Below are 27,134 nucleotides of genomic sequence, written 5' to 3'. Positions count from 1 at the left end.
AAATGTTGAATTTAATTTTTAACTTTTTAGAAACCCTTATCAAGATTATCATTTGGTTATTTTTCATTTAATCCTTTTAATATTAATAATAATATATAACGAGTTATATTAATCAGTTTCCTCATGGAGAACCAACTTAGCATTCCTGGATTACATCCTGTTTTACCCAGAATATATTATTCTTCTAATAGGAATCAATTTGCAATTTATTTAGAACTTTTGTATCTGTTTTCAAAGTGAGTTTGGCTCACTGCTTCCTATTTTTGCATGAGTGTGCCCGCTCTCCATTTCTGGTTTCTTTACCAGGGCTATGTTAGTTTTCTGGAATGAGTTGCTTTATCTTTTTCTACTCTCTGGAACAGCTTATATTAACATAAGAATTACCCATTCCTTGAAAGCTTACTAGAATCTGCCTATATAGCTATCTGGGTCAGTGATTTTTTTTAAGATACAGGTCTTTGTCTACTTTTACATTTTTTTCTAAGATAATCAGTCTAGTTGGACTTTTTTTTTAACCTCATGCATATTTTATTAAGATTTTATCTTTGTGTGAATAAAATTGAAAAGATTTTTTTGTTTTGTTTTTGTTTTTTTGTTTTGAGACAGGATCTGTCATCCTGGCTTGAGTATAGTGGTGTGAACATGGCTCACTGCAGCCTTGACCTCCTGGACTCAAGGGATCCTCCCACCTCAGCCTCCCAAGTAGCTTATGCCACATGCCTGGCTAATTTGTTTTTTATTTTTTGTGGAGACAAGGTCTTACTTCCTTGTCTGGGCTGGTCTTGAACTCCTAGGCTCAAGGATCTTCTTGCCTTAGCCTCCTAAAGTCCTGGGATTACAGGCATGAGCCAACCATGCCCAGCTCAAAAGATGTTATAATTTTTAAATCTTCATATAAGTATGGTACTTCTTTAAAACGTATTTCTAGTGTTGTTTTTTGGCATCATCGCTCTTCTTTATTTCTTGTTGAAGCTTGCTGCAGGTTTGTCTATTTTTTTGGACAAAAAAACAGCTTTTGATTTTGCTAATGTGGAATACTTTTGTTGTTACTATTTTTTCTATTTCAGGATATGCTTTGTCTTTAATAATACCTTCATTTTACTTTCTTTGAGTTGGGTTTATTTCATTGTCCCTTGTCTAGCTTTTATGTTGTCAATTTAGTTCACTTATTTTCAGTCTTCCCTATTTTCCACATGTAAGTAGTGGCATTTTCCTCTGTGCTGGTTTTGTCTAAATCCCATTGGTTTTGATATGAACAACCGCTCACTGTCTTTCACTTCTAATTTGTTCATCCCTTCAACTTTGATTTCTTTTTTTTCTAAAAAGTTAATTTAAATGGTGTTTAAAATTTCCCAAGTGGATTTGTTTTTGGTTGGTTGTTTGCCTAACCTTTTGCTTTTAGCTTCCAAGTTTATTGCATTGTGGTCAGAGACTGTGGCTTCTATTGCTTTGACTTTTAAAATTCCATTTATACTTATTTTTGTGTTGTTGTATGTTGAATAATTTGTAAATGTTCACATTTGAAAAGAATGTGCATTCCCTTATTTATGTTAGGATCTCTGTTAATTACTCCATATAAATTAGTTTCTTCAGTCCTTACAGTGTGAGATAGGTACTACTACTAGTTCATTTTACAGATGAGGAAAATAAGATTGGGGAGTTAAGGTAACTTCCTATAGGTTGCCATAGCTGGTAAACAAGTGAGCAGTAATGAAAATCAGACATTCTGACTCATTCTGTCTTGGTGTCTATATAAGTGATCACAACTCTAGTTGCATTATTCAAATACTCATTATTTTACTCCTACTTGTGTGATGATTTTTGAGGGGAAAGCAATAAATTTTCTTGCAATGACTGTGAATGTGTCAATTTCTTTTTGTGTTTCTAGGTGTTTCTATGGTTAAAGCTGTGTTGCTGGTTATATAAAATTTCATTTATGTTACAAATTCTTAGTGGACTAAATCTTTAACTCTGAAATATATTTTCTTTTGCTCTGTTTAATGTTTGTGGGTTTTGGGCTTTAATTATACTTCATTTGCTGTTAATATTGCTATACTTTATTTCTTTGGGTTAATATTTGCCTTTTTTTTTTTTTGAATGCCTTACATTCTGGGTAACTTTGAAGGTGTATTTCTTACAAGTTATTTGGTACTTGGATTTTTAAAATTCTAATCTGAGAGTGTCTTTAGGGCATTTAATCCATTAATTATTATTTTGATTATTGAAATATTTAGGTTTATTACTTCCATCTTATTATACATTTATTTTTTTCTTCATAAATTCTTTCCTTTTGGATTGTTTTGAATTTAATTATGTTTTAAATTCTTCTTCTTTAGTGGTTTGGATGTCCTACATTGTTTTTTGTTGCCCTTAAAATTTTACATATTTAAACATCTATTTTACCAAAGCCTTGAGCTAATTGGTACATAAACTTGTCCCCCCAAGACAAGAATCTTGACTTGCTTTCATTTCCATCTCTCTTGACTTCTAACTCTTATATTATGATCATCTGATATTTTCATTCCAGATTGCTATTTAAAAAAAGGAATAAGTTTAACTGGCTTTTTTGTTCTTCTGCAATACATTCTCAGAAAATCCAAGTTTCGAATCCCCTACTTTATTCTTTAATATTTATTCTACTATACGGCTTATACTGAAGTTTCATTTGAATGATCAAAATCTTGAATTTACAAATCTCTAGTTTATTCTGTTTCATGGAAACACTGTCTTTTTGCATTGCTCTGAAAACATCAGTCTTGCTTATTCAGAAGCCTTCTGTTGGCCTTGTTACTGCACCCTCTGGTATTAGTTCTTTTGATTGCGGTTGCTGCCTCTCTGCCCTGGTGTTGATGCTCCTCCTCTGGTGGGTGATTCTTGGGGGTCTACTCATCATCTGTCTGTCCTATTGACTGAGCCTGCCTCTGGTGATTAGGGAGTGGGCAGCACTTTCAGGAGCAGTGTGCAATTCAGCACAATGGGAAGCACGTGAACTTTGGAGTCAGACAGACCCGGTTACAAACCCAGCTCTACTTTTTAGCAGCTGTGTCAGGTTGGGGGTGGGGGGCAAATCTTTGAAGCTTGGTTCCTCAACTTGGGATGCTGATCTTACCTTATGAAGGTGCCGTTAAGGATTAAATTTGACAGCACATGAAAAAGGCTATTAAAGCCTTGGGACAGCAATAAATGGTATTCACTTTTTGCGGGGGGGGTCAGTTATTCAGGAGTAATTTCTTTACTCTTTAGCTTTGGATTATATCGACTGATTTGATGGCCCCAACTTAAGAAGCTCCTCCAGGTCATCCTTGGGGAAAACAATTCATTCCTCCATTTATGTCTAATTTTAAGCTCCTGTTATGGTCAGTGATGTATGAGGTGCATATTTTCTTCATAGGGATGTGAACAGTCCCACTATAAATTAATTGAAGTTCACACATCAACTGACTCATTGTGGGATACCCATCGTACATCATGGGTAGCCCTGTCTAGTGTACAAGCATGGGGAGGGAACATTTTACAGTTTACTAAAATATGAGTCCTGGCACCAACTTGGAATATTCTAACAGATGTTGGTATTCATGCCATATTGAAGTCAATATCCTAATGGTACCCTATGGCAAAGACATTGATGTATCTCCTTAGAAAATTATCATTCATCCCTACAATTTTACCTCCTGGAAATCAGGTCAGTTCTTTAGAATCACTGCCCCACAGCAAGAAAACAACAAGCCAGAGAGGCCAATATTTTCAATTGGTTTTGCAGGAGGAGGAATGAATGGTATGATATTTATTTTATATCTCTTCTGGACTAACACTAGAGTTCTTTCAAAAATTCAGTACTTTCACCTGGAATAAAAGTTCTAGCCCTTCACTCCCTGTTAGCTATCATTTCTGACTTTTTCCCTTCTTGCATATTAACAAGAGCCAAATCCCAAAGCCTTCTCCTCCAGTGTGAGAAAGCTGCTCACAGATACAGGTTTTTAACTCCATCAAGTGAAGCTTGCAGTCTGAGATAAAGCTCCCATCTCTTCCACTGAACCTTCAGAAATTGTGAGTAAAACTTAACTTTGGAAAGACCACTACCCTCTTCCCTTCATGAGCCATGAAGCTTGTGACAGATGTGTTATCTTGGTGCAATCTTAGACCTGTGCTCAGGGGCTATGCTACATGGCTCGCCTCTGCAGAAGAATGGCAATAAAGTGAAGTGGTTCAATTTTTCAGGTCTGTTCTGAAAAACTGAGAAGATGATCTATCTTTACTTCAAAAAGAAATCTCTAAGGAGCAAGTGGACACAGCCTGCCTCCCATAAGCTGTCTGGCTCACTCATTTTATTCCTGGAAATCAGGTGAGTTTTTTAGAATGACTGTCCAATAGAAGGAAAAAAGTAAGCTAGGGAGGTCAATAGCTACTGCTCATTGCAGCAGGCCAAGGGTGGTTTGCTGACAATGTCCATGACATGTGGTTAGACTCTAGTATCAAACAGGGAGCTTGGCCTTCTCCATGCCTAAGTCAGCAGATAGGAAGGTTCAGGTCTACAGCACACACACGACGTACCCAAGAAGAGTGATTAATTTACAGACTGACAGAGGAAATGACTGTGGTTTAGTACTCTCTGTCATTCTGCCAAAATATCTATCTGCTGTACATCTGCAGAAGGCATATGGAACACTTACTCTTGCCTATTTGTATAAGAGCTAGGCAAACAAATGGAGAACCGGGTGTAGCTCCCAGCACAGCAGATACTCATCATACACTCACACGTGGTGACTGTTCCTCTATCTGGGATGTTCTCTTCTTCACCTGTTCTCTTGGTGAACTCGACATCCTCTAAGCCCTGACTTGAAGAGGTTCCTTTGTGAAGCACTGAACCTTTGTAGCACCCTTGGGTCTGGGCATGCCTCCATTATTGCATTTGTTATACGGTATTACAATGGCATTTGATGTATCTGTTTCCTGCAAGACAGTGAGTTCTGGGGCAGATGTGGGACTTATTCCTCTCCTTGGAGCCTGGCACGTAATAGGTACTTGCTGAGCCAGTGTTTGTGAACAAATCAAGAATGATTTGTTACTGGTAATTTTGCTATTTCAGATAGACTAGAAAGGTCTGTCATTCTTCCCCTCTATTATTTTCATGATCATTACAACCTGGCTTCCTGATGGACAGACACTAGGTCCACAGTGACCTGTTTCCTTTTTTTTCTGTGCTGTGGGAAGTCAGAGTAGGGTCCACACAACCCCCGTGGGTGGGAAGCAGTGAAAATTGATAGTCTTTCCTCAGGCCACCACCGTGGCTCTGTTTTTAAGGTAAATACAAGCACAGCAGAGGGGCTCAGAGACATTAGCTACAAGGAAAGAAGATCACGAGCCAAGGCTGGGAGTTTGGAGTGGTTACACTTCATTAGGCTCCTCATAAAAACCTCCCATATATAAGCCAGACACTCTCCACTTACAGACAGCTGGACCTCAAGAAATGCTTTGGGCAAACACAAAAGACTCTTTGGTGAAAGCTAGAGGCAGGTTGGTCCTGCCCAGGGACCCCAGAAGCAGCCCCAGAGACTTCTAAATGAATTCTGAGCCAAGGCAGAAAACTGTGCCACACGTGGGTCCGTAGGTAGGGTGACAGCCCAGGGCCCATAGGGCCAGTAAGCCCATCCTCATTATGCTCTATGGATGATGATCACAGGCAATACAGACACCAAGGGCACTGTTAGAGAGGGAGAAACAATTTGAGGGTCCCAAGGGTGTGGAGAGGAATGACAGATGAGCCTTCCCTCCATGCCTATAATCTGTTTCTGCTTCAGTTGTCTTAACATGTCCAGCTGGTGCCCAGCTGTTCAGTAGCCTTTGGAGGCTGGGGAATGGTGGTGGCTGAGAGTGGGGGTGGGGAGGGAATGCCACCAGGCCAAAGGGTCACCTCCTAGTGCAGTACAGAGAATGAGTGCTGGTTTCTCCTAATAGGACTGAATTTCACTTGCACCAAGCCACCCAAATCCCCAGAATGAAAGTCCTGCTCCATTCAAAGTCCCATAAGGCCAAAGTGGAAACCGTCATGAGCTCTGAATCACACCTGACCCAGTGAGCATTCTCAGGCCCTGCTGAGCAAGGGAGGGGCGGAGCCACAGGAGGCCCTTGCCGAGGGCTTTAAGGCAGAGGGTGTGCCAGCTGTGGGCCTCTGAAACAAGTATCTGGGGACTCTTGCCTCTTCACTACAGCACCTCACGCACTCGCTTTTATGCTTCTACTCTTGTTGTCATCCTGGGCTCAGTGGTGATCGTTTATAAGAACACAGAGAGCTTTCCTACTTGCTTAGTGAGATGTGCCAGTGAATTTACTTTTCCATACCATGAAGATGCCCACAGCCTTTGATCACAGGCTGGGCTATCCAGATGGAGACTTGGCCATCCTAGGGCCAAGTCTGTTACAGACTTTATGAAAATTCTAAATATAGTTTTGAAAATCCAAAGGATTTGTTTCTCAGAGCCCAAAGAACAGAGTGCAGCCAGCTCACACCACTTGGGTATCTGAGGGTCCACTCAGCCAGACCGATAGCCAGGCAGTTGTCCAGGTCTTCAGGAAACCACTTCTAATGCCTTCCATGCAAGCCAGCTATTTGTAAGTGGGAGCCCAAGTCCCTTCCAGTGGCTTTTCCTTGGCTCGATGATTAGTAAAGAGGAAAAAGGGTATCCCTGGTTTTGGGGTACCTTCAGAATCTGAGTGACTTAAATGTTTTGTTTTGGTCAATAGATGATTTTGCCCATAGGAAAAAAAAAGGCTCCTGCAACACTGTAGATGTTCACGTGAACAACTCAGAAAGCATGCTCTAGGAAGAGAACACTCCTAGATGCTGGGGAAATGTGGCATGGTCAGCATGGTTAGTAATATTTAAGAGGGTAGCCAGAAGCCTGTGTGGTTTGTTCACCTCATGCTAAGTTCCAACCATAGTACATCATAGGTGCGGAACACTGGCGGCTTTCTTCTGCTGGGTCAGCAGAGCCCACAGACAAGGGGATGCCATGGAACATCATGAGAGATGTTAACATCTGAGCTGGCATCTCGGGAGGAGTGACCTGTCCTACATTCAACATTCACATGCATCTGGTTTTCAGTCCACATGACCCAGAGGGCAGCAATGCCAGAAATTACTGTCACCATCACACAATGTTTTCTGAACCTCCACCCTGTGGGCTGTGTCCTCTTCAACTCTCGGCTCAGATGTTCACCTGCTATGGGCCTTGCTGCCCCGATTTTCAAGCTATCTATGGAAAAACTGTCCCTTTGGCTGAATGTCCTTCACGTGCCCCTATAGAGAGCAATGCTTTCACAATCCTCTCAACATGGACTGCAGGCACTTTCCCTGTGCAAAATGCACTCAGCAAAATGCATTCAGACACATGCAACTGCAGATGCTGCTGGGGGTTCCCAGAGCCAGTGAAGTCCATCCCAGGAGCTGGTTCATAATTAACTCTTCCCCATCTCCAAAGAAGTCTTCTTACAGCATTAACCAAACGGTCTCAATGTAGAAATTCAGGTATCACAGGTCCCCTGGCCTCTCCAGATATGTCTCCAAAGGGTAGAATGAGTTAAATTTTCCAAACCCTCAAGGTGGATGTCAGGGTAGGGTGGAATACAAAATTTGAATGGGCTGGCTCAAAGCTGAAAGCAATAGTGAAAACAAATGGAGAACTCACCACCATTTCCTGGACATGAAACATCTCTGCACCACCAGATGAGAGTCGATTAGGGAAAGAGATGCTGACAGATGATCCTGGAAGGGTGCTTGGGCCAGTGTTGTAGACCTGTGGGTGTGGAACACACACAGCAAGTCTCAGTGGAAAATAGCAGACCTCCATTTCCTGTCATGCAATATATATTCTAAGATTCTTTGAAATAACATACAGAAACTCTAAGGTTCGGATCTGGAAGGTCACAACTTGAAGTAAAGTGAACTACTGAATGACGGGAAATTTCAACAAAATAGAAACACTTCTAACATGCATCTAAAAATCTCAAACTTTGAAATTACCATATTCTCTTTCAGCATTTTGTCTTCTTCCTGCTAAAACTTTTCTTTTTACATGCATAGGAATTTACTCATAGACTATTACACTTGGTGAGAACTCAGACATCATAATCTAGTCCAGTGGTTCTCAAATTTCAGCAAAACATCAGAACCATCTGAGGGGCTTGTTAAAACACATATCGGTGGGGGGGTATGGAGTGGGGGTCATGCCGAGTTTCTGACTCGGTAGGTCTAGGGTGGGGCTGGCAGATTCATATTTATAACATGGTCCCAGGAGATGCTGATGCTGCTGGTCCAGGAACCACCCCTTGAGACCCACAGATCTGGTCCAACCTCTTTCCTTTGCCAGTCTGAGGTAACTGAGGCCCTCAAGGACCAAGTGGGTCATCCCAAAACCAAGCGATCGAATATACAGAAAGGGCTGTTTTTACTACATGAGCCAGCTGATTTGGTTTCCTGGCAATCTGCAGCTCATCACTTGCACAACTGTACCCCTCTTCTGTCTCAGCATTTGGTTCTACAAAACTTTGCCTCTCTTGTTTTCCCTAGCATTTCTCCATTTTCTGTCTTCAGAAGTCAATCATTTCCTGAGAAATGAGGAAAAAGATGGAGGTCGCAGAGACCAATAAGAGCAAGGAGGGAGAGAAAAAGCTGAACATGAAACTCGAGGAAGAAACAGAATATGCAGAGGAATAAAAAAAGTGAGTAGCTCTCTAGAGACAGAAAGTAGATTAGCGGTTGCCTAGGGCTGGGGAGCAGGAAGAACAGGGAGTAGGACAGGCAGCATGACAGGCCCCCCCAAAGATATTCATGTCCTCATCTGTGGAACCTGTGAATGTTATGTGGCCAGGGGGAATTAAGGTTGCTAATCAAGCGACCTTAAAATAAAGAGGTTATCTTGAATTATCCAGGTGAGCACACTGTACTCACAAGAGTCCTTATATAGGGAAGAGGCAGAAGTCAGATCAGAAAGAGAACATCCTAAGACTTGACCAGCCATTGCTGGCTTTGAAGATGGAAGGGGGCCATGAGCCAAAGAATGCAGGCAGCCCTTAGAGGCTGGAAAAGGCAAGAAGTGGATTTTCCCCTGGTGCCTCTGGCAAGAACACAGGCCCTGATACTTTGGTTTTAGCCCAGCGAGGCCCATTTTGGACTTCTGTTCTTCAGAACTGTAAGATAACAAATTTGTGTTGTTTTAAGCCACAAATGTTGTAGTAATTTGTTATAGCAGCAATAAGAAATTAATACAAGAAGCTATGTCAATGGGTTAAGAATTTTTCTTTTTTGTTTTTTTTTTTTAAACAGTCCAGAGGTCTTTCATTTTTTAGACACCTATTATGGCATGAATTCATACAGAACAGGTTCCAGCAGCTCAGGCTCCTTCCCATTGGTTCTCACAAAGTGTGCTTCTCTGGGTGGTGCAGGCTGGTGCTTCAGTTGGACCCAGGTATCTTTCTGTTTGGCTTCCTTCTTTTTTTTTTTAAGACAGAGTCTTGCTCTGTCGCCCAGGCTGGAGTGCAGTGGCCCAACCTCGGCTCACTGCAACTTCCGCCTCCTGGATTCGAGCAATTCTCCCTGCCTCAGCCTCCTGAGTAGCTGGGATTACAGGCGGCTGCCACCATGCCCGGCTAATTTTTGTATTTTAGTAGAGACGGGGTTTCACCATGTTGGCCAGGTTGGTCTCAAACTCCTGACCTCAGGTGATCTGCCTGCCTCGGCCTCCCAAAGTGTTAGGATTACAGGTGTGAGCTACTGTGCCCGGCCAGCTTCCTTCTTTTTCTGATCATTTTCCTTCACGTGTTTCAGGAAGCTATCTTGGCTCTTAGAGTGCTTAATGTGCTCAGTACGTACATTAATTTTCTTGGCAAGAATCTTGCCCTTAACTTGTGTGTTTATAACAATGCCAACAGCATGCTGGGTAACACCGTAGACTCTTTCAGTTTAGCCATGGTAATACTTGCGGGGCCTTCCTTTTTGAACAGTACCCATTCCCTTGATGTCTATAATATCACCTTTCTTATAGATTTGCATACACGTGGCCAAAAAAACAACTCCATGTTTTCTAAAAAGCCTAGAGAACATATATCAGGTGCCTCTCCTCTTTCCCTTTGTGTTACACATTTTGGCGAATTACTGGAAGATGGTGGTTCTGGCCAAAAGGCCGAAATTTCTTTTGTAGGTGATCGAAATGTTCCAAAATTTTGCAACAACAAGGACGGAACTGGAGGTCATTATGCTAAGTAAAATAAGCCTTGGGAGGCTGAGGCAGGCATGTTTGAGACCAGCTGGGCAACGTGGTGAAACCCCGTATCTAAAACCCGACCCCCTCTCCACAAAAAAAATTAGCTAGGCGTGGTGGTGTGTAACTCTAGTCCCAGCTACTCAGGAGGCTGAGGTGGGAGGATTGCTTGAGCCCAGGAGGTTGAGGCTGCAATGAGCTGAGACTGCACCACTGCACTCCAGCAGCCTGAGTGACAGTGAGACACTGCCTCAAAAAACAAAACAAAACAAAACAAAAAAAAGAAAAAAAAGGAAAGAAATAAGCCAGATATAGAAAGACAAACATCACATGTTCTTATTTGTGTAAATCAAACAAAATTGAACCAAAACAATTGAACTCAAAACCAAAACAACTGAACTCATGCAGACAGAGAGTAGAGGGATGCTAACCAGAGGCTGGGAAGGATAATGGGGGGATGGCTGTGGCAGGGGGTGGTGGGGATGGTTAATGGATTAAAAAAATTGAAAGAATAAGTCCTAGCAATTGATAGCACAATAGGGTGACTACAGTCAATAATAATTTAATAGTACATTTTAAAGTAACTAAAAGAGTATAATTGGATTGTCTGAAACACAAAGGATTTCTTGAGGGGATGGATACCCCCATTTTACACGATTATTATGCACTGCATGCCTGTATCAAAACATCTCATGTATCCTATAAATATATACACCTACCATGTACTCACAAAAATTAAAATGAAAAAAATTTAAAAATATTCGACAACTAGATGATGATGACAGGTTCACAATTGTGTAAACATATTAAAATAATTGAATTGTATGCTTTAAATGGGTGAACTTTAAGGTATGTAATCATATCTCAATAAAGATGTTATTTTTAAAAAGATGAGTAAAATATAAAATATATGTTTTGTCAATTTAAAACTAAATGTTTAAAAAGGATAAGTAGGAGAGAGGAAGGAATGACATGCTGCTTGGTGGCCTGGGCACTAGAGAGAGAATCCAGGGAATCTGCAACTCTGAAGTTGAGGTCAGAAGGGCAGAGCCAACAAAAAGCCAGAAATCTTACCAGGTCTTCACACATGACAGGATGTATGAAGATCTAGCTCCAGCTAGCTCTTCCCTAGAAAACTGTGTCTTTGGTTTTCTGCAATAGTTGGTTCCACTTCAAAGAAGAAATAGATAAAAACTGATAGAGCAGATGAGTGGGTTGCCAACTCCTGATTCAAAAAAGAACAATATTCACCAAAACAACCTGAAGACATAGAAAAGGAAGGAATATCTGACCATAGCTGAAATAACTAATTTGAAGTGAAACATGAGTGCACAGAATTAAAAAGAAACATCCTGGCATGTCTGGGAAATCCCATTTTAAGCATGAATGGGGTAAGCAATGAAGAAAAAGATGCTGATTTGCACTATTTCACTCATCAGAGCCAGGAGGACAGGAGAGCTTGTATTACCATCTTTATTTTTAACAAATGTCTTTATACTGGATTCTCTGCAAATGTTCATGTGTAATATCTGCATTATTTTTGGCCATTGTTTTTCAGGTGTGGAAATGCTTTAAATTTTGATGCCAAAAAAGCCTCTTATTGTCGAGAAATTAATGTGTCTGTTTAAAAACTATGATGAAATGTAAAAAGCAGGCCCAAGACTAGTATTTCTGCCTTTCTCCTGTGTATAATGGCAGTGGAGCCTTTAAACAATTATGTAGCTTGTTGAATAACCGATTTTTAAAAGCATAGAAAAATCTGTTCATATGGAAAGTCTTATGTTCTCCTTCAGGAACAATATTACTGGAATAAGGAAATATAGAAACACTTTCTCCGTATTCCTGGCCTCCTCCCACAGTATTTTCACCTTCTGGTCATTATCACTGCCAAGCTGGTTAGTGACCTTCCTGCAGGACAACCACAATAACAACCATTATACCAATAAATAAGTAGTCAGACAATTCTCAAGGAAAAAGTGGGCTTTGCTAACACAGAAGGATCTCCTTCTAATCAATGGCACACACTATCAATCTTTCAGACCCAACTCTCTCAACCCTGGATTGAATGCTGTGCACTTCCTGAGGCAATGGATCACGGAAGAGTTTATCTAAGGGACATGCCAATCACTCATTCCCCAGGGCTGGATTCTCTAGCCTGAGTCCTATTTCAGGTCAGATGTGAAGAAAACTATTTGCCTGAATACCAAACTTTAAACTCACTGTAAAAATTACCTTCAGAGAAACAACTGGAAGGATAAGCTGCATACCCTCAGATTTCTTTCTTTTTTTCCCCAGAGGGTGATAAGAACATTTGGTATCTTCTGTGCAACCCCTGTTCTTCTTTTCCTTCTTTCAACACTCATACCCTCTTCATTACACGGTCTGTGTTACTTGAACCCTTCTAAATAATTTTCTGAACTACATCTTTAATTGCAAGACACCCCCAAAACCATAAGAGTAGGAAAGAGTAGAAACAACTAAGATGAAATAAACCCATCAGGTCTTTATCTATTTCCTACCCAATTACGAAAAGCAAAGGAGAAAAACAAAATAACTCTGAGAAACAATTCAGAAATGCAGAGGTGCTGTTCACAGCAATCACTCTACTGTCTCAAAAGCAAGCTCTAACCCCATCCTTCCCTTTCTCCCCTGTAAATCAAGAGCAGGGTGTGACAGCAGGGGCTTAGTTGGTCAGAAGGCACATCCTCTGTGAGCTGGGGACATGTGTTATGTATCATGGTTTCGCAGTCTGTTGCTGGGAGAATACTCTGGGGAGAGGAAGACCATTGTTTGTCAGAGCCCACAAATGTTTTACTGCCACATTCTCTAGACCCTCACCCTGTCATTATTTGTCACCCCCTAAGTCCACCTAGGAGAGGCCACAAGGAAAGAAAATAATTATTATTTAGCCACAGCAGTGAATGCCAGAGTGGGAAACCATCTCTCCATGGGGAAGGATGCAAGAGGCAGAGAAGAGTTCTGGGAGGTAGAACCAGAGAGTGAGGAGATATGGACTGTTGTGTCCTATGGGTGAGTTGGGCCCATCTCCTTCACTTCAACCACACAGGGTCCGGCCAGTGCTGCCAGGTCTTGGGCCCAGCCCGGCTTCTCCCAGCTCTGGGACCTTCAGGACATCCTTTCTTGCTTGGGCCTACATTTCATGATGTGAAAATTATATGAAATTCAAATTTCATTGTCTATAAGGAACTAAAATTTTGTTTCTGTGTTATCTATGGCTGCCTTTGAACTACAGAAGTATGGTTGAATAGATGCTGCAGAGGCAGAATGGCCCACAAAGCCTAAATTACCCCATGACTCTTTTCAGAAAAAGTTTGCTGACCCCCAACTAAGAGAAGAAACAGTGTCCTTCATGAGGTCCACAGTCTACACCAAGTGGACTTGCTGGAAATGATGCCTGTGTGCCTGGGCGAGCCAGCCATGGCTCAGTGAGGGAGCAGCGTGCCTCCTGTGGGGGCTCACAGGGGCTCACACTTCTCTGCTCTTATAAAACTGCCCTTCCGAAAGCCTGTTCCCCTGCAGGAGGAGTGGGCTCCTGGATGAGCTGGCAAGAAAATCTCAGGAGGAAGGGACACAGAAAATCCTCTGAGGCAGCCCTGCCCAGAAGGTAGGGAATGATGGAGAACAGAAAGGGGTCCTCATGGGGTCATCTGGGCTGGGACATTGGCTGAGGCCTCCACCACGCAGAGGGCTTCTTGGGGAAAACTGGCATTCATGACGTGGACCTGTCCTTCCAAATCCTGAAAAAGCAGAGGGGCCTGCACAGCAGAGTACCAGGCATCGAAAGGATTCATTGTGTGTGTGGTTACAGATCTCACACACACACCACACCAGCCACCACAGAAGGGTTTCTCCTGACAAGAGCTTAGCCCTCTGTAGGAGAGACATCCCATGTGCCCTTCCATTAGCCCCCAGGAACAGAGGAGGCCTCCAGGAGTGGGTACCTGAAGGGTGATATTGATGGGCTGAAAGTGACACTCCAGGTCATCCAGCTGAATGAAGTTGGCTGCGTCCACGGACTCGCCATATACAAAGGAGGTTGGAGACATGATTCTGAAAGAGGAAAGCATGAAATCTGTCATCCCCACCCACAGTCAAGCACCCATGGTCACTGCCATTCTGAGAAGCAAACATTTGTCTCAATTTAATCCAGTGTCTTGCACCCAGTGCTTCCCTGCTGGGGCTGTTACATAGCCAGGCTGTGCTTTCTGACCAGGCATGAATAGTAGTGTCTTCTCATCTTAGGTTACGTCAATAAGCTGCATGGAGAAATATGCACTGGGATTACCTTTCTGAAATGACAAGATTATCATAGCTTTGACTTTTTAAAAACTGGATTATAAAAGTATACATTTTCTGTTTTGTCATTAGAAAAATGTTTTATGGGTTGAAGAAGATGATCATAAGCTTTTAAAAAACATAAATGAGTTATGTATTTGGCATCCTAAACCCCACTCTATGACAAATTCACTTAAAAAACTTAAATTTGTCAGACTGCCAAGATGACTAGAAGTTAGGCATTTGAAAGCTGAGTCCGTTCATTGATAACATCTTCCCTTGGATTTCGGAGGCTACATAAGAGGTGAGAAGAATTCAAGCTCAGTTTGCAGTAATGCTTTCAATGTTGCTTATATGAACACATTCCTGAGAAGAAACAAAGCTCTGACTGACACTCCCAGACAAATATCGACTTCTAGATGCTGGAGGCCACTCACACACCTAAACACAACAATGGAAGATTTTTGAGACTAAGTCCGAATAGACAACAACTCATCCATTTTCAATGTTTAGTGCATTATTTTAGTAAGGCAGTGAGTTCCCAGCATTACCAAATGGCAAGAACTGTTTTAGGTTCCTGGAGAGATCAGAGGTTGACTCATTTGTTTAACTGATGGCTTCATCAGGGGCTGTTAACACCTCCCAACAAGGTCCTCTAAGGACTGATTACATGATCAAGTGTCTGGGGGTGGTGGGGAGAATGTTTTCTCTTTGTCCCCAAGGATAGGGCTTGGTTCTGGGTATATTCTTGCTGTGCCTTTGATGAGACAAGTAAATAAATTATACAGTTAAAAATAGAGCTGTGAACAGAGGCAAAAATATGCTAATTTGCAAATATATTCCATCAGTACCTCATGTTTAAAAAACATGACCAAAAATGCCAAGAGCTCAGGAGCAGGAATGCTTGGAGACTCATTCCACTGGCTCCCAGCAGTGCGGGCTAGTACAGGGATGGCTCTCCCTGCAAGGGATCAACATTTCTACTGCTAGTCAAGGCTGAGACCCAGAAGCACTTGAAAACCGAAAAACTAGAAACTGTGAACCTCCAGAAAGTTCAGCTTGCATTTGGGTCAAGGGTTCAGTGGGTCCTCACCTGATCTAAACTAATTGTGTAAATCTTTTTCCCACTATCAAAGAGGTATGCGCTCTGTTTTCTGAAGCTGGAAAGAAATGGAGTTCTCATTTTTCCAGGCTGGGGCTTTGGCTGAAAACTGACCCAGGTTGTTTCAGGTCTCCACAGACTGCAGCCCAGGGTCCTGCTTTCTAACAATGCCAGCGGCACTGAATGACCGTGGACTTGACCCAGACAGACAGTGTGGCCGATGGGATGGTTCCCTGCCCATTCCAGACCATTACAGACATCAGGAAGAGCCACCTCCGGCTCTGCAGAGGGAGTTAACAGAAACAAGCAAAGCCAGCACTGCCTGTGGAGCTAATCAGAAAGTGGTCCTCCTGTGAGCCAGGACTGGAGACACATCTGGTGATAATCTCTGGCCCAGCAACTTCCAGCTGAGATTTTAATCCCAGGAGCCATGCTGCTTGTTACCATACAGCATTCTGGAGGGACTAGGGGCGGATGAGAATATATGCATACAAAGGTATATGGAATGTTCAAAGAAATTATGGGGCTTAAACTTGTCATCAAACTTCTCAGGTTATCTACCAGGTGGGTGGGTAGGTGGGACAGAGGAGAAAACAAGGAGGGAGGAGTGTATGAGTTACTGCAGCTAAAGCTTCATCCTGCTTTTCAAGGCTGGGAGGAAGTGGAGGTGGCACAGCCCTTGGATCCTGGCTGGCTACACATGCAAATATAAGAAGCACAGTGTTCCACTGGAGGGCACTCCTGTGTTGTGGCAACCCAGGACCAGGCTACTCACCCGGTGATGGACGTGTCCACCTCGTGCATCAGCGGCACCATCAGCACGAGGGTGTTGTCATGCAGGGATTCAGAGCGCTCCGTGTTGCCACTGTGCAGAGAGAGGAGAATGAATGAACGCTGGCCAACACTAGCTGTCCAGCAGTGGGCTTTCTCTGTTCCACTTTAGAGTTGAATCTCTACATTCTCCAAGGGCAGATGGCACCTCATTGCCCTCAGTCTGTTTTTGGTCCCTGTACATATCTATCAAGGGCACTCTATTGTCTTGGTTGTGTTCCACACAAAGATTTGAGTGTAAGTAGTTTATTCGAGAGGTGGCCCCAGGAAACACCAGTAGGAGTGGAGAGTGGAGAAGGGAGAGAGCAAAGGAAAGGAGACAATAAAGGCATGCCATACAGGAGGGTCGTGCTGTCGGCAGCCAGGGCCCAGTCTCGCGGGGACTCTGTGAGGCAGAGTCAGTCTTCCTAGCTGAGGGCATGGGAGCCAGGCCTTTATCCACTGACTCCTGAGAGCTGCTGCTGCTGCTGCTGGGGGTGGGGGTGGGGTGGAATGAACCCCCTGGCACCTGCCTGTCAGGCAAGTGAGTGGGCTCTGGCCAGAGAAAGCCTCAGCAGGGTGGCTGGTGCTGGGAGCCGGAATCTGCCCAGTTTGCGGACAGATTGGGAAGGGTGAGGGCTGAGGGGTTATGGGCAGGGCACCTACTGTGTGTGCTACTTGTGTGCCTGTTCCACGAACAATGGACCAATGAAGTTAGGGTATTGCAGCCAGGAAGGAGTTGCTAGACTTCAGCAGCTATGTCTCACCTGAAAGGACCACCCATCATCCATGGACAGCCAAGCCCAGGAAAGAGGCCCTGACCAAACCTACCACTGTAAACATCATGAAGCTCTCGCTATAGACCCTGGCTATAGCAAGTCTATGGGGGTAGATCAGGCATCGATATTTTCGAAAGGTCCCCATGTGATTCTAAAATGCATCCACATACGGCCTCCGGGTGAGAAAGCACAGAACGGGGATTCTTGTGAGATCATTCTGGAAAGGTGAACATGAGGGAACTGATGCTGTTAAGTGGCTACTATGTGCCAGGCACTATGCCGCGCATTTCTCAGCATGGCCTCACTGAGACCTCAGAGCAACCCCAGAGGGAGATGGAGCACCCACCTTTGACAGGTAAGGAGCAAGTCAGATAAATCAGGTAACTGCCCAAGGCCCCCCTGCAAACCAGAGCTGAGATTCCAACCAGCTCAGTCAGACTTCAAACTAGGGCTCTCTCAGCTGTGACTCCTGCTCCTGATGCCAGATTTGGGAGCGAGAAGGAGGAGGAGCAAAAGAAGAAGGGAGGAGAAGGAACAGGAGGAAGAGAGAGAAGACCTAGTTTCCCTTTATTACTTTATTAAATTTCTAATAGGAATTGTGATCATTATTCCTTGGGAAAATGCGTGGCTCTGGGGTACATGTTCTTGAATCTACATTCACAGTTGGTTCCCAAGTTCACCCTGCATGGGCAGAAGAAAAGAGTCCCCTAGACCTGCTGAGGCTGGGCTCAGCTCATCCTGACTGTTCCCCACCACGCCATTCCCTGAACATCTGCTGAGTCCCTGTCTGCTCTGTGCCCTCTCTCTGCCCCCTCCAAGCCCTGCCCCACTGCCTTCCTCTCTCAACCAGCAAGTGCTGAATGGCAACAGCACTTAAATAGCTCTCACATCCCCTCTCCTTCTCCCTCCTATTGTTCTGAAACAATGGTGCTGTGTGACGCTGACCCCAGAGGGCCACAGTCTCTGCCCTGGCTCCTCATCTGTCTTCCTACATGGGGTGACATCAGTCCCTCAGGGGCATCCACAGTTTGCAAAAGCAGCAGGATCAGGTGCCCACACAGCCTGACTTCCTTGTCCTTCCTTTCCCAAGGGGTGACAAAAGCGTTGGGATCACTGCTGTGGGCAGGCCAAAGGCGACTCCCCTGTGGATGGGTTGACACCATCCTGGCCCACTCCCGCCCCCACCCCAGCATCCTGCCAGGTCTTGCCCTGCCATTTGTTTGGCCGGCTTAGGCCCAACCGTCTCATCTGTCATCGTGTGACTGCTCCAGAATGAGCTAAGTTGAAAAGTTGAGATAAAGACGTCAAACATCAAAAGGCTTCCCATCATTCCAAAAGCTAATGAGCTGGGATACTTTCCAGTGGTCTGCAAAAGCCAGGCTGGTGGCTGCTGAGAGGAGAGGTTCAAGAAACTGCTCAGTCTCAATGTTATGTCCCCCTAAATCTACAAGTAGGCAAAGAGACCTTCAAAGGGTGGTGATGGAAGAAAGGAACAATTGAGATTTTAACTGTAGTTTTCAAGATAAGGAGCTTTAAGGATCTTTCCGTCATAGCAGGGAGTCAAGCGCTGTGTGTGGGTGCCCTCCGGGGCAGTCAGACCATATCTTCACCAATGCCTGAAAAGAAATGAGCGTCTGAAATATTCTGGTGTGTGCTTAGAAGATAATATGGTCATCTTAACATTTGTGATTTAAGAAACTAGAAATTTTTATATTATTGAAGCTACAGATCCTAGGGCTTCCTGAAGCTATGCAGCACTGTTAATGTACATAGGGGGTGTTCTTGAATTTAGTAGGTTACTGTCATTTTCTCATGTGCCCAGCATTTAGCACTGCAACTGGTAAATATAAGGTGCACAATAAATATCTACTGAGTGAAAATGTGCCCAGCACAGAGTAAGGGATTATAAATAGTGGTTCTTAGCCTTGGCTGCTCATTAGAATCATTTGGTGAGCCCTTCTGAAAACTCCATTGCCCAGGTCTCACCCCAGGCAGAGGCAGGGTCAGGGTCTCTGGGGATAGATCAGGTATCGATATTTTTGAAAGCTCCCCAGGCGATTCTAATATGCATCCAAAACCAGAGCACTGCTGCTGTTTGGCCATGTTATTCTAACAAATGAACCTTTCACAACTGCAATACTGGTTCCCTGCCCTCTCTGACTGTTATGATTAGCCCTGAATTAGGTGGAGGCAGGAAGTGTCTTCTATTTTGACAAGGGAAATCTCTTCCATGTCACATTCCTTCCCAGGCATACAGGCTGCCTCAGGTGTGGAAGGACCAAGAGAGCACATTGATGGGTCTGCCCAACAATGGCGAGTGTTCTGTGGATCCAAGAAATGGCAAGAGAATGAGAATTTTCAGGTTTGAATGGGCATCTGCCGCCCCTTATCAAATTCATCAACCTCATGCTCTGGGGCCAAGCTGTTGCACTGTGCCACTTCCCTTTTCAAAAACTTTCAGTGGCTCCTCAGTGCCATCAGGATATAGTTCAGATTTTCTAGGTGACCTTTGACCCCCATGGTTTAGCACCCAGGCTCCTCTTTCAGCCCCACTCCCACTGTGCTTGTGTGCTCCCCATCCTTCTTCTGAGAAGGTGCACGAATCCCCAGTACACTCTCGTGCCCACCACCTACACAGGTGTAACAGGGCTTCTTGCCCCATGGACAGCCTCACTGCCGTGCCCATGTTGCTTCAGCCTGAAAACAGACTCCTCTGTTTAAATGCTACCTCCCCACTGAAGCCCTTCTGGATTTTGTGCAATGGGAATGAAGTCTACCCTATCTATGCTTTGCATAGGTTTCTATCAGATCACAGTCATGTTTTATGTGAATGTAAATTATGTGATCTTGAAAATAGTGTCAATAGAAAATAACCAAGTCTTGTGGACCAGTAAAAAGAAGCGGCTAAAAAGACATTATTGGGATAACTGGCATAATCAGAACATAAACTGCAGATTAGCTAATAGCATAGTGTCAATGTTCAATTTCCTGAATGTGATAACTACACTACAGTTTCTTAAGAGAACAGCCTCAATCTTGGGAATGCACACTGAAGTATTTATGAATCAAGAGGCATGATTTCTGCAACTTTCACATGGTTAACAAAAAAAATTATATAGAAAGAGGATGATAAAATAGATGAGGCAAAATGTTAACACTGGGTGAATCTGGGTAAAGGGTATATAGGAGTTCCTTGCACTGTTCTTGTAAGACTTCTGTTAAGTTTAAGATCATTTCCAAGTGAAAATGAAAACGTTGCCTTGGGTGTCCAACCACCACCCCAATCAAAGCTTGTGTCTCCCTGTTCACCCACCTGAACGCCCCTCCCTCCACTGGAGCTGCCAGCCAAGTGCTACCTAGATGCTGCTTCAAGGCATGCTGGATCTGCCCTGGAGAAGGCATCTTGTAACTCCCCAGAAGCCCCAACAGGCACTCGTGGCTATCCTGGAGAGGGGCGGGCACATGCTACTGAGGGGAGAAGCTGCCACCCCACGATCCCCTTTCCTATCCATCCACTTGGCTTCCAAATTAAGCCCTCTCTTGAGTAGCATCTCTTGGGGCCTCTGCCAACAGGCTCAGCCAGGCCCTCAGGCTGCAGGTGACCTGCCCACTCCATCAAGGGATACAGCACCATGTCCAAAAGCAGCAGTGGGCCCAGCCTGACAATTTGCAGAGGACATCTGTCTGATCTGGGAAATACACAGCCAAGTGGGAACTGACCTTGGACTAGAGCCTCACCCCCCTGGGCCTGTCTCTCCTCAGCTGTAGAATCATCACCTCTGAGTGGCTGATGCCCAGTTCCTCTCAGTTCAATCTGCAGTGGCGGCTATGCAAGCAGCACTAGGCAACCACCATCCCCAAGAGATCTAATTCCACTTAGCGGCTCAAGGCTTTATCACTGAGTAACCATTTCTTCCTCCTCAGCATCCTGGGATTCATCAAAGCTTAACCAGGACACATCCTTTCCTGGTCCCATAAATCTCTCATCTTTGAAAAAAGTGTTTAAACCCCCCTTACCTCTGAGCAGTAACAATGAAGCTGAGAACTTCCTCTTCCCCAGACAGGTGGCTTGTATCAAAGATCACGCTGAATTCATACTAGTGAAAAAGGAAGTGGTATTTGGCATCAGCAGGCATTCCAAACTTAAACTGTTCTCTTCCATCTTCTGCAGTTTATGACCTCTGGAAGCTCATTTGCATGATAAGCTTTATGTTTTATGTATAGCTTTCTGACTGTCAGGCCAAAGCCACAGCTTTAACAGTAAAACCAAGCCTGACACATACTCTGGCCAGAGACCTGCTGCTCCTGTTCAGCCACCGAGGCTCTCCTTAGGAAGTGATGCGTTTACACTCTTTAACCGGGACTTTCTAAGTTTCACTCACATACCATCTTCTCAATTTCTGCCACATCTGCAAATTACATCACCTGGGATATTTGTTCATATTTTTGTTGCCTTACTCTTTTAGTTTAAAGATTGTTTTAAAAGAACAATTTATATCACTGTCATAGATGGGAATCCAGGATCACTTGCCAAAAAGAGAAGGTAGTTGTAAAAATGAACACAATGAAAACAGAGCAGTGCTGAACTCTGTTGCCTTTGGAAGCCTCTGAGCCTAAGGTCTACTCCATCTTTGTTGAAAAGGGAGATTTGCTGGTGATAGAGAAGTGTTAAAGATGTGCTAGCAGGATTGGAGACGTTCTCCTGAGTGTGGCTAGGATTGGAAGACTGTTGAAAAGTCTTATGCGCTGAATGTTTGTGTCCCCCCGCCACTCCTCAAATTAATATGTGGAAGGCCTAACCCCCCTGTGTGATGGTATGTGGAGATGGGGTCTTTGGAAGGTACTTAGGTTTAGATGAGGTCATGAGGGTGAGGCCTTCATGATGGAATTAGTGCACTCAGAAGAAGAGAAGACAAAGAGGTCTCTCTCTCTCCATGCACACACACCAAGGGAAAGCCAGATGGGCACACATAGAGAAGGTTCTGTTTATGAACCAGGAAGAGAACTCCTGCCAGGAACTGAATCTGCCAGGACCTTGACCTTGAACTTCTCAGCCTTAAGAACTGTGAGAAATACATGTCTGTTGTTTAAACCACCCAGCCCAGGGTAATTTGTTATAGATGACTGAACTGACTAAGGTGAAAAGGGTCACTGTTAGGGTCAATGTTGTTCAATGCTGCGTCCACGTATCACCCACGATAATTTCATGAACCATCTAAAATTATCTAGTGTACCACTTAGTGGTGAACATCCTGTGAGTAGGGGGCACTGCCCTAAGTAAATGGTGTTCACCACATACATGTCAGGCATGTGTGAGAATGTGGGAGGAACCCTTGGGTAGGGGTCACAGGACCAGGTTCCACCACAAACTGACTGTGATCTTGGCTAAGATACTGTCTTTGCATTTCAATAAAAAGAGGAGGTTGGACAAAACGGTTCTTAAATTTCATCAAATTCTGAGAGCCTATAACTTATACAATGTCTAAACCTTTGGGTTCCATTATGGTGAATTCTAGGCAATGGTCTAATATTTGCAACACTGAATTCTATTGAATGTTTCCTGAAAGCAACGGACATTGGTCCATTACAACGGACCATCATCTACAGTGAACATGGACATCTCTTTCTAGACAGAAATTTCTGTTGCTGTGGGACTGGTCAGCTTACAGTGGGGTGGGGGGCAGGCATGGAGACAGGGCAGGAAGAGGACAAGAAGGAAGAGAGAGGCAGGGTCTTGCCTGATGTAGAGTCAGCACTGGGAGGAGATCTGAATTAAATTAAACACATTAAAGAGCACAGTGAGATGACAGGCAAAAGAATTGGGTGAGAAGCCAAAATCAGGGATGGAGGCCTGGAAGAACAGAATGTCAGAAACTGGGCAGGCTGTGAGAGAGAGAGAAATACATGGCCATCCAAGGTAAGCCAAAGTATAGCCATGAGGCTTAGCATGTGGCCTGGAGCCTGAGGACTCTCAGGGTTGGAAGGACATGGGAGTGCACGCTGGGCTGCGGATACGGGGAGCCCCGTCTCTGCTGGGTGACTTGTTGGGCTTTCTCCACGGAATCACCCTCTGCTCCCATGCCCCCCAATCCCCAGGTTTAGTCAGTCTTGCTTCAGGTCCCAGCATCTGTATGTGGGAGGAAAGTGGTAGCATTACCAGCTGGGAAAACAACCAACATTCCAATGTTCATACTTCTGTGGGCTCTATCTAATAAATGTTGGCTGGGCACGGTGGTTCATGCCTGTAATCCCAGCACTTTGGGAGACCTAGGCGGGCAGATCACTTGAGGTCAGGAGTTCAAGACCAGCCTGGCCAACACGGTGAAACCTGTCTCTACTAAAAATACAAAAAAAATTAGCTGGGCATGGTGGTGGGCACCTGTAATCCCAGCTACCAGGGAGGCTGAGGCAGGAGAATCCCTTGAACCTGGGAGGCAGAGGTTGCAGTGAGCCAAGATTGTGCCACTGCACTCCAGCCTGGGCGACAGAGAGAGACTCCCTCTCAAACAAACAAAAATTTGACAAAATTTAACACTCCACTAGAGAGAGAAAGACACATCTTAGGTCTGATATGTGATATAGGCTGGAGTTTAAAATGAAATGGAAACTGTTGCAAGTTTTCCAATTAAGCCTATTATCTGTTACTCAAAAGATTGTAATTAAATTTGTGTGCAGACATGCCACATACATTACTATAGGCAATAGTGTCCATGGATTGTGGTCGTCCTCCTTTATCTCCACCCTCACCCTACCTGGAGTCTAATGGGACTTGGCCTGTACTCTGCCATCCACATGTAATCCATTTTCCAAGGGCAGACACTTATTGAGGTTTCCCTCCTCCTGGGGTGAATGTGGACAGAATGAGGAAGAGAGGCAGAAAAAAATCCGAGGAGCCATGGGCCACTTGGCCACTTGGCCACTGTGGTTTCGCCAAGATCACACAGTTTGTGGTAGAGCCTGGTCCTATAACCCCTACCCAGGGGTTCCTCCCACATTCCCACACATGCCTGATATGTATATGGTGAACACCATTTGTTTGGGGCAGTGTTACCCAAATCACAGGATGTTCACACTGGGAGTGGTACACTAAAATTATTTTAGGTGGTTCATGAGATTATCTTGGGTGATACGTGAACACAGCACTGAACAACATTGACCCTAACAGTGAGAAAGTTATTACCTTTTTGCCCTAGTCAGTTTGGGATTCTATCACAAATTACCCTAGCTTGGGTGGTTTAAACATTTATTTCTCACAGTTCTGAAGGCTGGAAAGTCCAAGATCGAGGTGCATTCAATGGGGCTTATGGGTTCAAGTGATTTGCTAAGAAATGACCAAGTCTTCTCCCTCACCAGAATATTCTCACCATTGGTTTACAAATAGCTACTAGATACTGGGACCAAAGAGCCTTGGAGATTAAAATGATCTGAGTGTATGACCCAGGCAGGAGAAAAGGATGAAGCTTTCACTTTTTTTTTTTTTTTTTTTTTGTGAGACGGAGTCTCACTCTGTTCATGGCAGGGAAAATAGCTTCCATTTCCAAAGGCAGACTTGATCTTTTAGATTCTAGTTTTGCCTCCAACCACATCTTTTTACCTATGTTTGTATCTCCTTATAATGATGGCACATACTACAATGTTCCATGAATGTCTGAAGATGCTGTAGTATACTATTTGAACTTAGAAAATCTGTCTCCATACCAATACCAAAGTGACTTAATTTCTTTACTCTTCTTAAAAATGAAGTGGGATACAGGTATTTACGTTTTGAGAATTTTGAGAGGTCTCTTCAGAAAACTGTGAGCACCCAAGGGAGTGACAGGACTATAGGTGACAGACCACATCTTCTTCTGTATTGTCTAGGGGACTCAAAGAGGCACAGAATGTCTCAGAAAAAAAATTATTTTAGGAAGGCCAACTAAATGGCACTTGCTAAAGTGCAGAGGCTGTGGTGTGTCCTTCACTTTCACATTTGGGGTACATCATGTGAATTGAAGAGAAAGACCACATGATGCAGCCCCTCCGGAGTATACCCCGGTGTACACAGCCAGGGACAGGAGCATGTCAGGGCTTCAGTGGCCGCCCCAGCTGCTATGGGAGGCAGGGGGTGGGAGGACTCCTCACCTCAGGGAGGCAGTGGAATCAGTGGCTGGTGGAAGGGCTGGGGGCCTGCTGCCAAAGAAGGGTCCCGTCTGTGTCCCTTACCTTTGACTTTGACCTCATGAAAGGAAATCCCACGCTGCATTTGAGGAAGTCCGATTCCAGCAGCTCACAGGAGATGCCCATCTCCTCCTGAAAGAAAAAGCACCAACAGATGGGCCGGCTGCACAAAAGGCAGGTGTGTGGGAGCAGGCTCCACGGGGCAATCGAGTCCTTCAGAGCAGTGCTCAGACGGTAGGCACCAGTGGGACGAGATGCCCTGACCAGGCCGTCTCCAGCCCCCTTCCAGCTGCCCACTTTTTCATGGGTTCCCTGGGAAGACAGGTAAGAGGACAAAACCACTCTTCATTCCTAACTAATGCTTTGGGTTCAAACCCTAGGGCAGTCCTGGTGAGGTGGGCTGGGCCATGGCTGAGCTGGAGACCTCCTAAGGTTTGGATGAAAAGGCAACCCTGTCATCTTCTTGGCCCCTTTCTCCTAAGCCCACACCTTAATCCTGCCTTTTCAGATCTTGGTGGTTCAGGAAAGACAAACTCTAAGAAAATCACACCAAGAAAAGAGAGGGTTTCTTCCTAAAGCCTGAAGCAGTGAGGGCTGGGCTGTCCACCAGCAAGTCTCCCCAGGGTGTGGGGAGGGTACAAGGGTGAGGAGAGGTTTCCAAGTGTAGCCAGCTTAGGCTGGACTCTGCACACAGCGACTTGAGAGAAACAGAAGAGAAAGGCTGTAGGGAACTGCTGTCTTTCCACCTGGACACATGGCTTCCAACCAAGGTCAAAGGAAAGCCAAGAGGCTCTTCACAAACCACAGGGCTTCTCAGAGTCACTGAAAGCAAATCAAGACTTCCAAGCAGAAACAGTATGTTTACAGATTTTGGAAGAGAAGGTACAGAGGTCCTCCAATTTCCAAGACTCACATCTCAGCTCAGACTAACATTTCAAGGCATTTAGACAGGTGGATGAAAAATATTTTTATTTTGTGTCCAACTGGTAAAAACATGTGAGCATTTACCATAATATATCTACTTAAATTATCCAATTATACATATCTTATTATTCTAATATATTATGAACATTATCAAATGCACCAAAAATAAAGGTGATAAAAGGTAAATAATCTATGGGGCTAGAAATCAAGACAGTAATTATGGAATAAGTGGAAGGCAGTTCTGAGTGCAGGTTACACAGGTTTGATCATTTTGTGAAAGTTCATTGAGCTGGGAACTTAATAACTTGTATATTTTTGTTTGTTTTTAAACATCAATACACCCTTACTTAGAAAATAGCAATGAAACAAAACCCCTAAAAGCCCAAATACAATTAAACAAAAGATAAGAGATATATAAATATAAAACTAAACCCTAATATATCTTTTCAGCATCCAGTCTCGGATATAACTGATCTCAATGACGATTAGTTTTCTAACATCTCTCTGTGCTCTTAGCCAGTGTTATTCACACAGAGACCCAGGATCGCCTGCGTTAGTATCACCTTGGGAGCCTCTTTAAGGTTGAGGCAGGAGAATGGTGTGAACCCGGGAGGCAGAGCTTGCAGTGAGCAGAGATGGCGCCACTGCACTCCAGCCTGGGCGAGAGTGCGAGACTCCGCCTAAAAAATAAATAAATAAAATGCAGATTCCTGGGCCACACTCTAATTGCATTGCATGAGTCTTTTCTGAGTAGACACAGAGACTACAGGGTCTGGGACGAGCATTTTTAATACATAAAATTATTGAGTG

The 27,134-nt window shown here is 44.2% G+C and overlaps 1 protein-coding gene across 1 annotated transcript in view; it reads right to left on the bottom strand.

Annotated features, from left to right (window-relative positions):
• ITGA9 (integrin subunit alpha 9) overlaps window positions 1–27,134 on the bottom strand; it is a 371,697-nt gene that overhangs the window by 65,001 nt on the left and 279,562 nt on the right. Inside the window, exons 19-23 of the mRNA XM_004033838.5 lie at window positions 25,446–25,532; window positions 21,261–21,340; window positions 16,430–16,519; window positions 14,219–14,327; window positions 7,686–7,793 (exon numbers count right to left, since the gene is read on the bottom strand). Of these exons, the coding sequence (XP_004033886.5) occupies window positions 7,686–7,793; window positions 14,219–14,327; window positions 16,430–16,519; window positions 21,261–21,340; window positions 25,446–25,532 (474 nt within the window). The remainder of the gene's footprint in view (window positions 1–7,685; window positions 7,794–14,218; window positions 14,328–16,429; window positions 16,520–21,260; window positions 21,341–25,445; window positions 25,533–27,134) is intronic.

The sequence above is a fragment of the Gorilla gorilla genome, chromosome 2, assembly GCF_029281585.2.
Source record: "Gorilla gorilla gorilla isolate KB3781 chromosome 2, NHGRI_mGorGor1-v2.1_pri, whole genome shotgun sequence".
NCBI lineage: Eukaryota > Metazoa > Chordata > Mammalia > Primates > Hominidae > Gorilla > Gorilla gorilla.
Note: the sequence above shows the minus strand (reverse complement) of the source record. Positions and strands in the feature narration are given on the sequence as shown.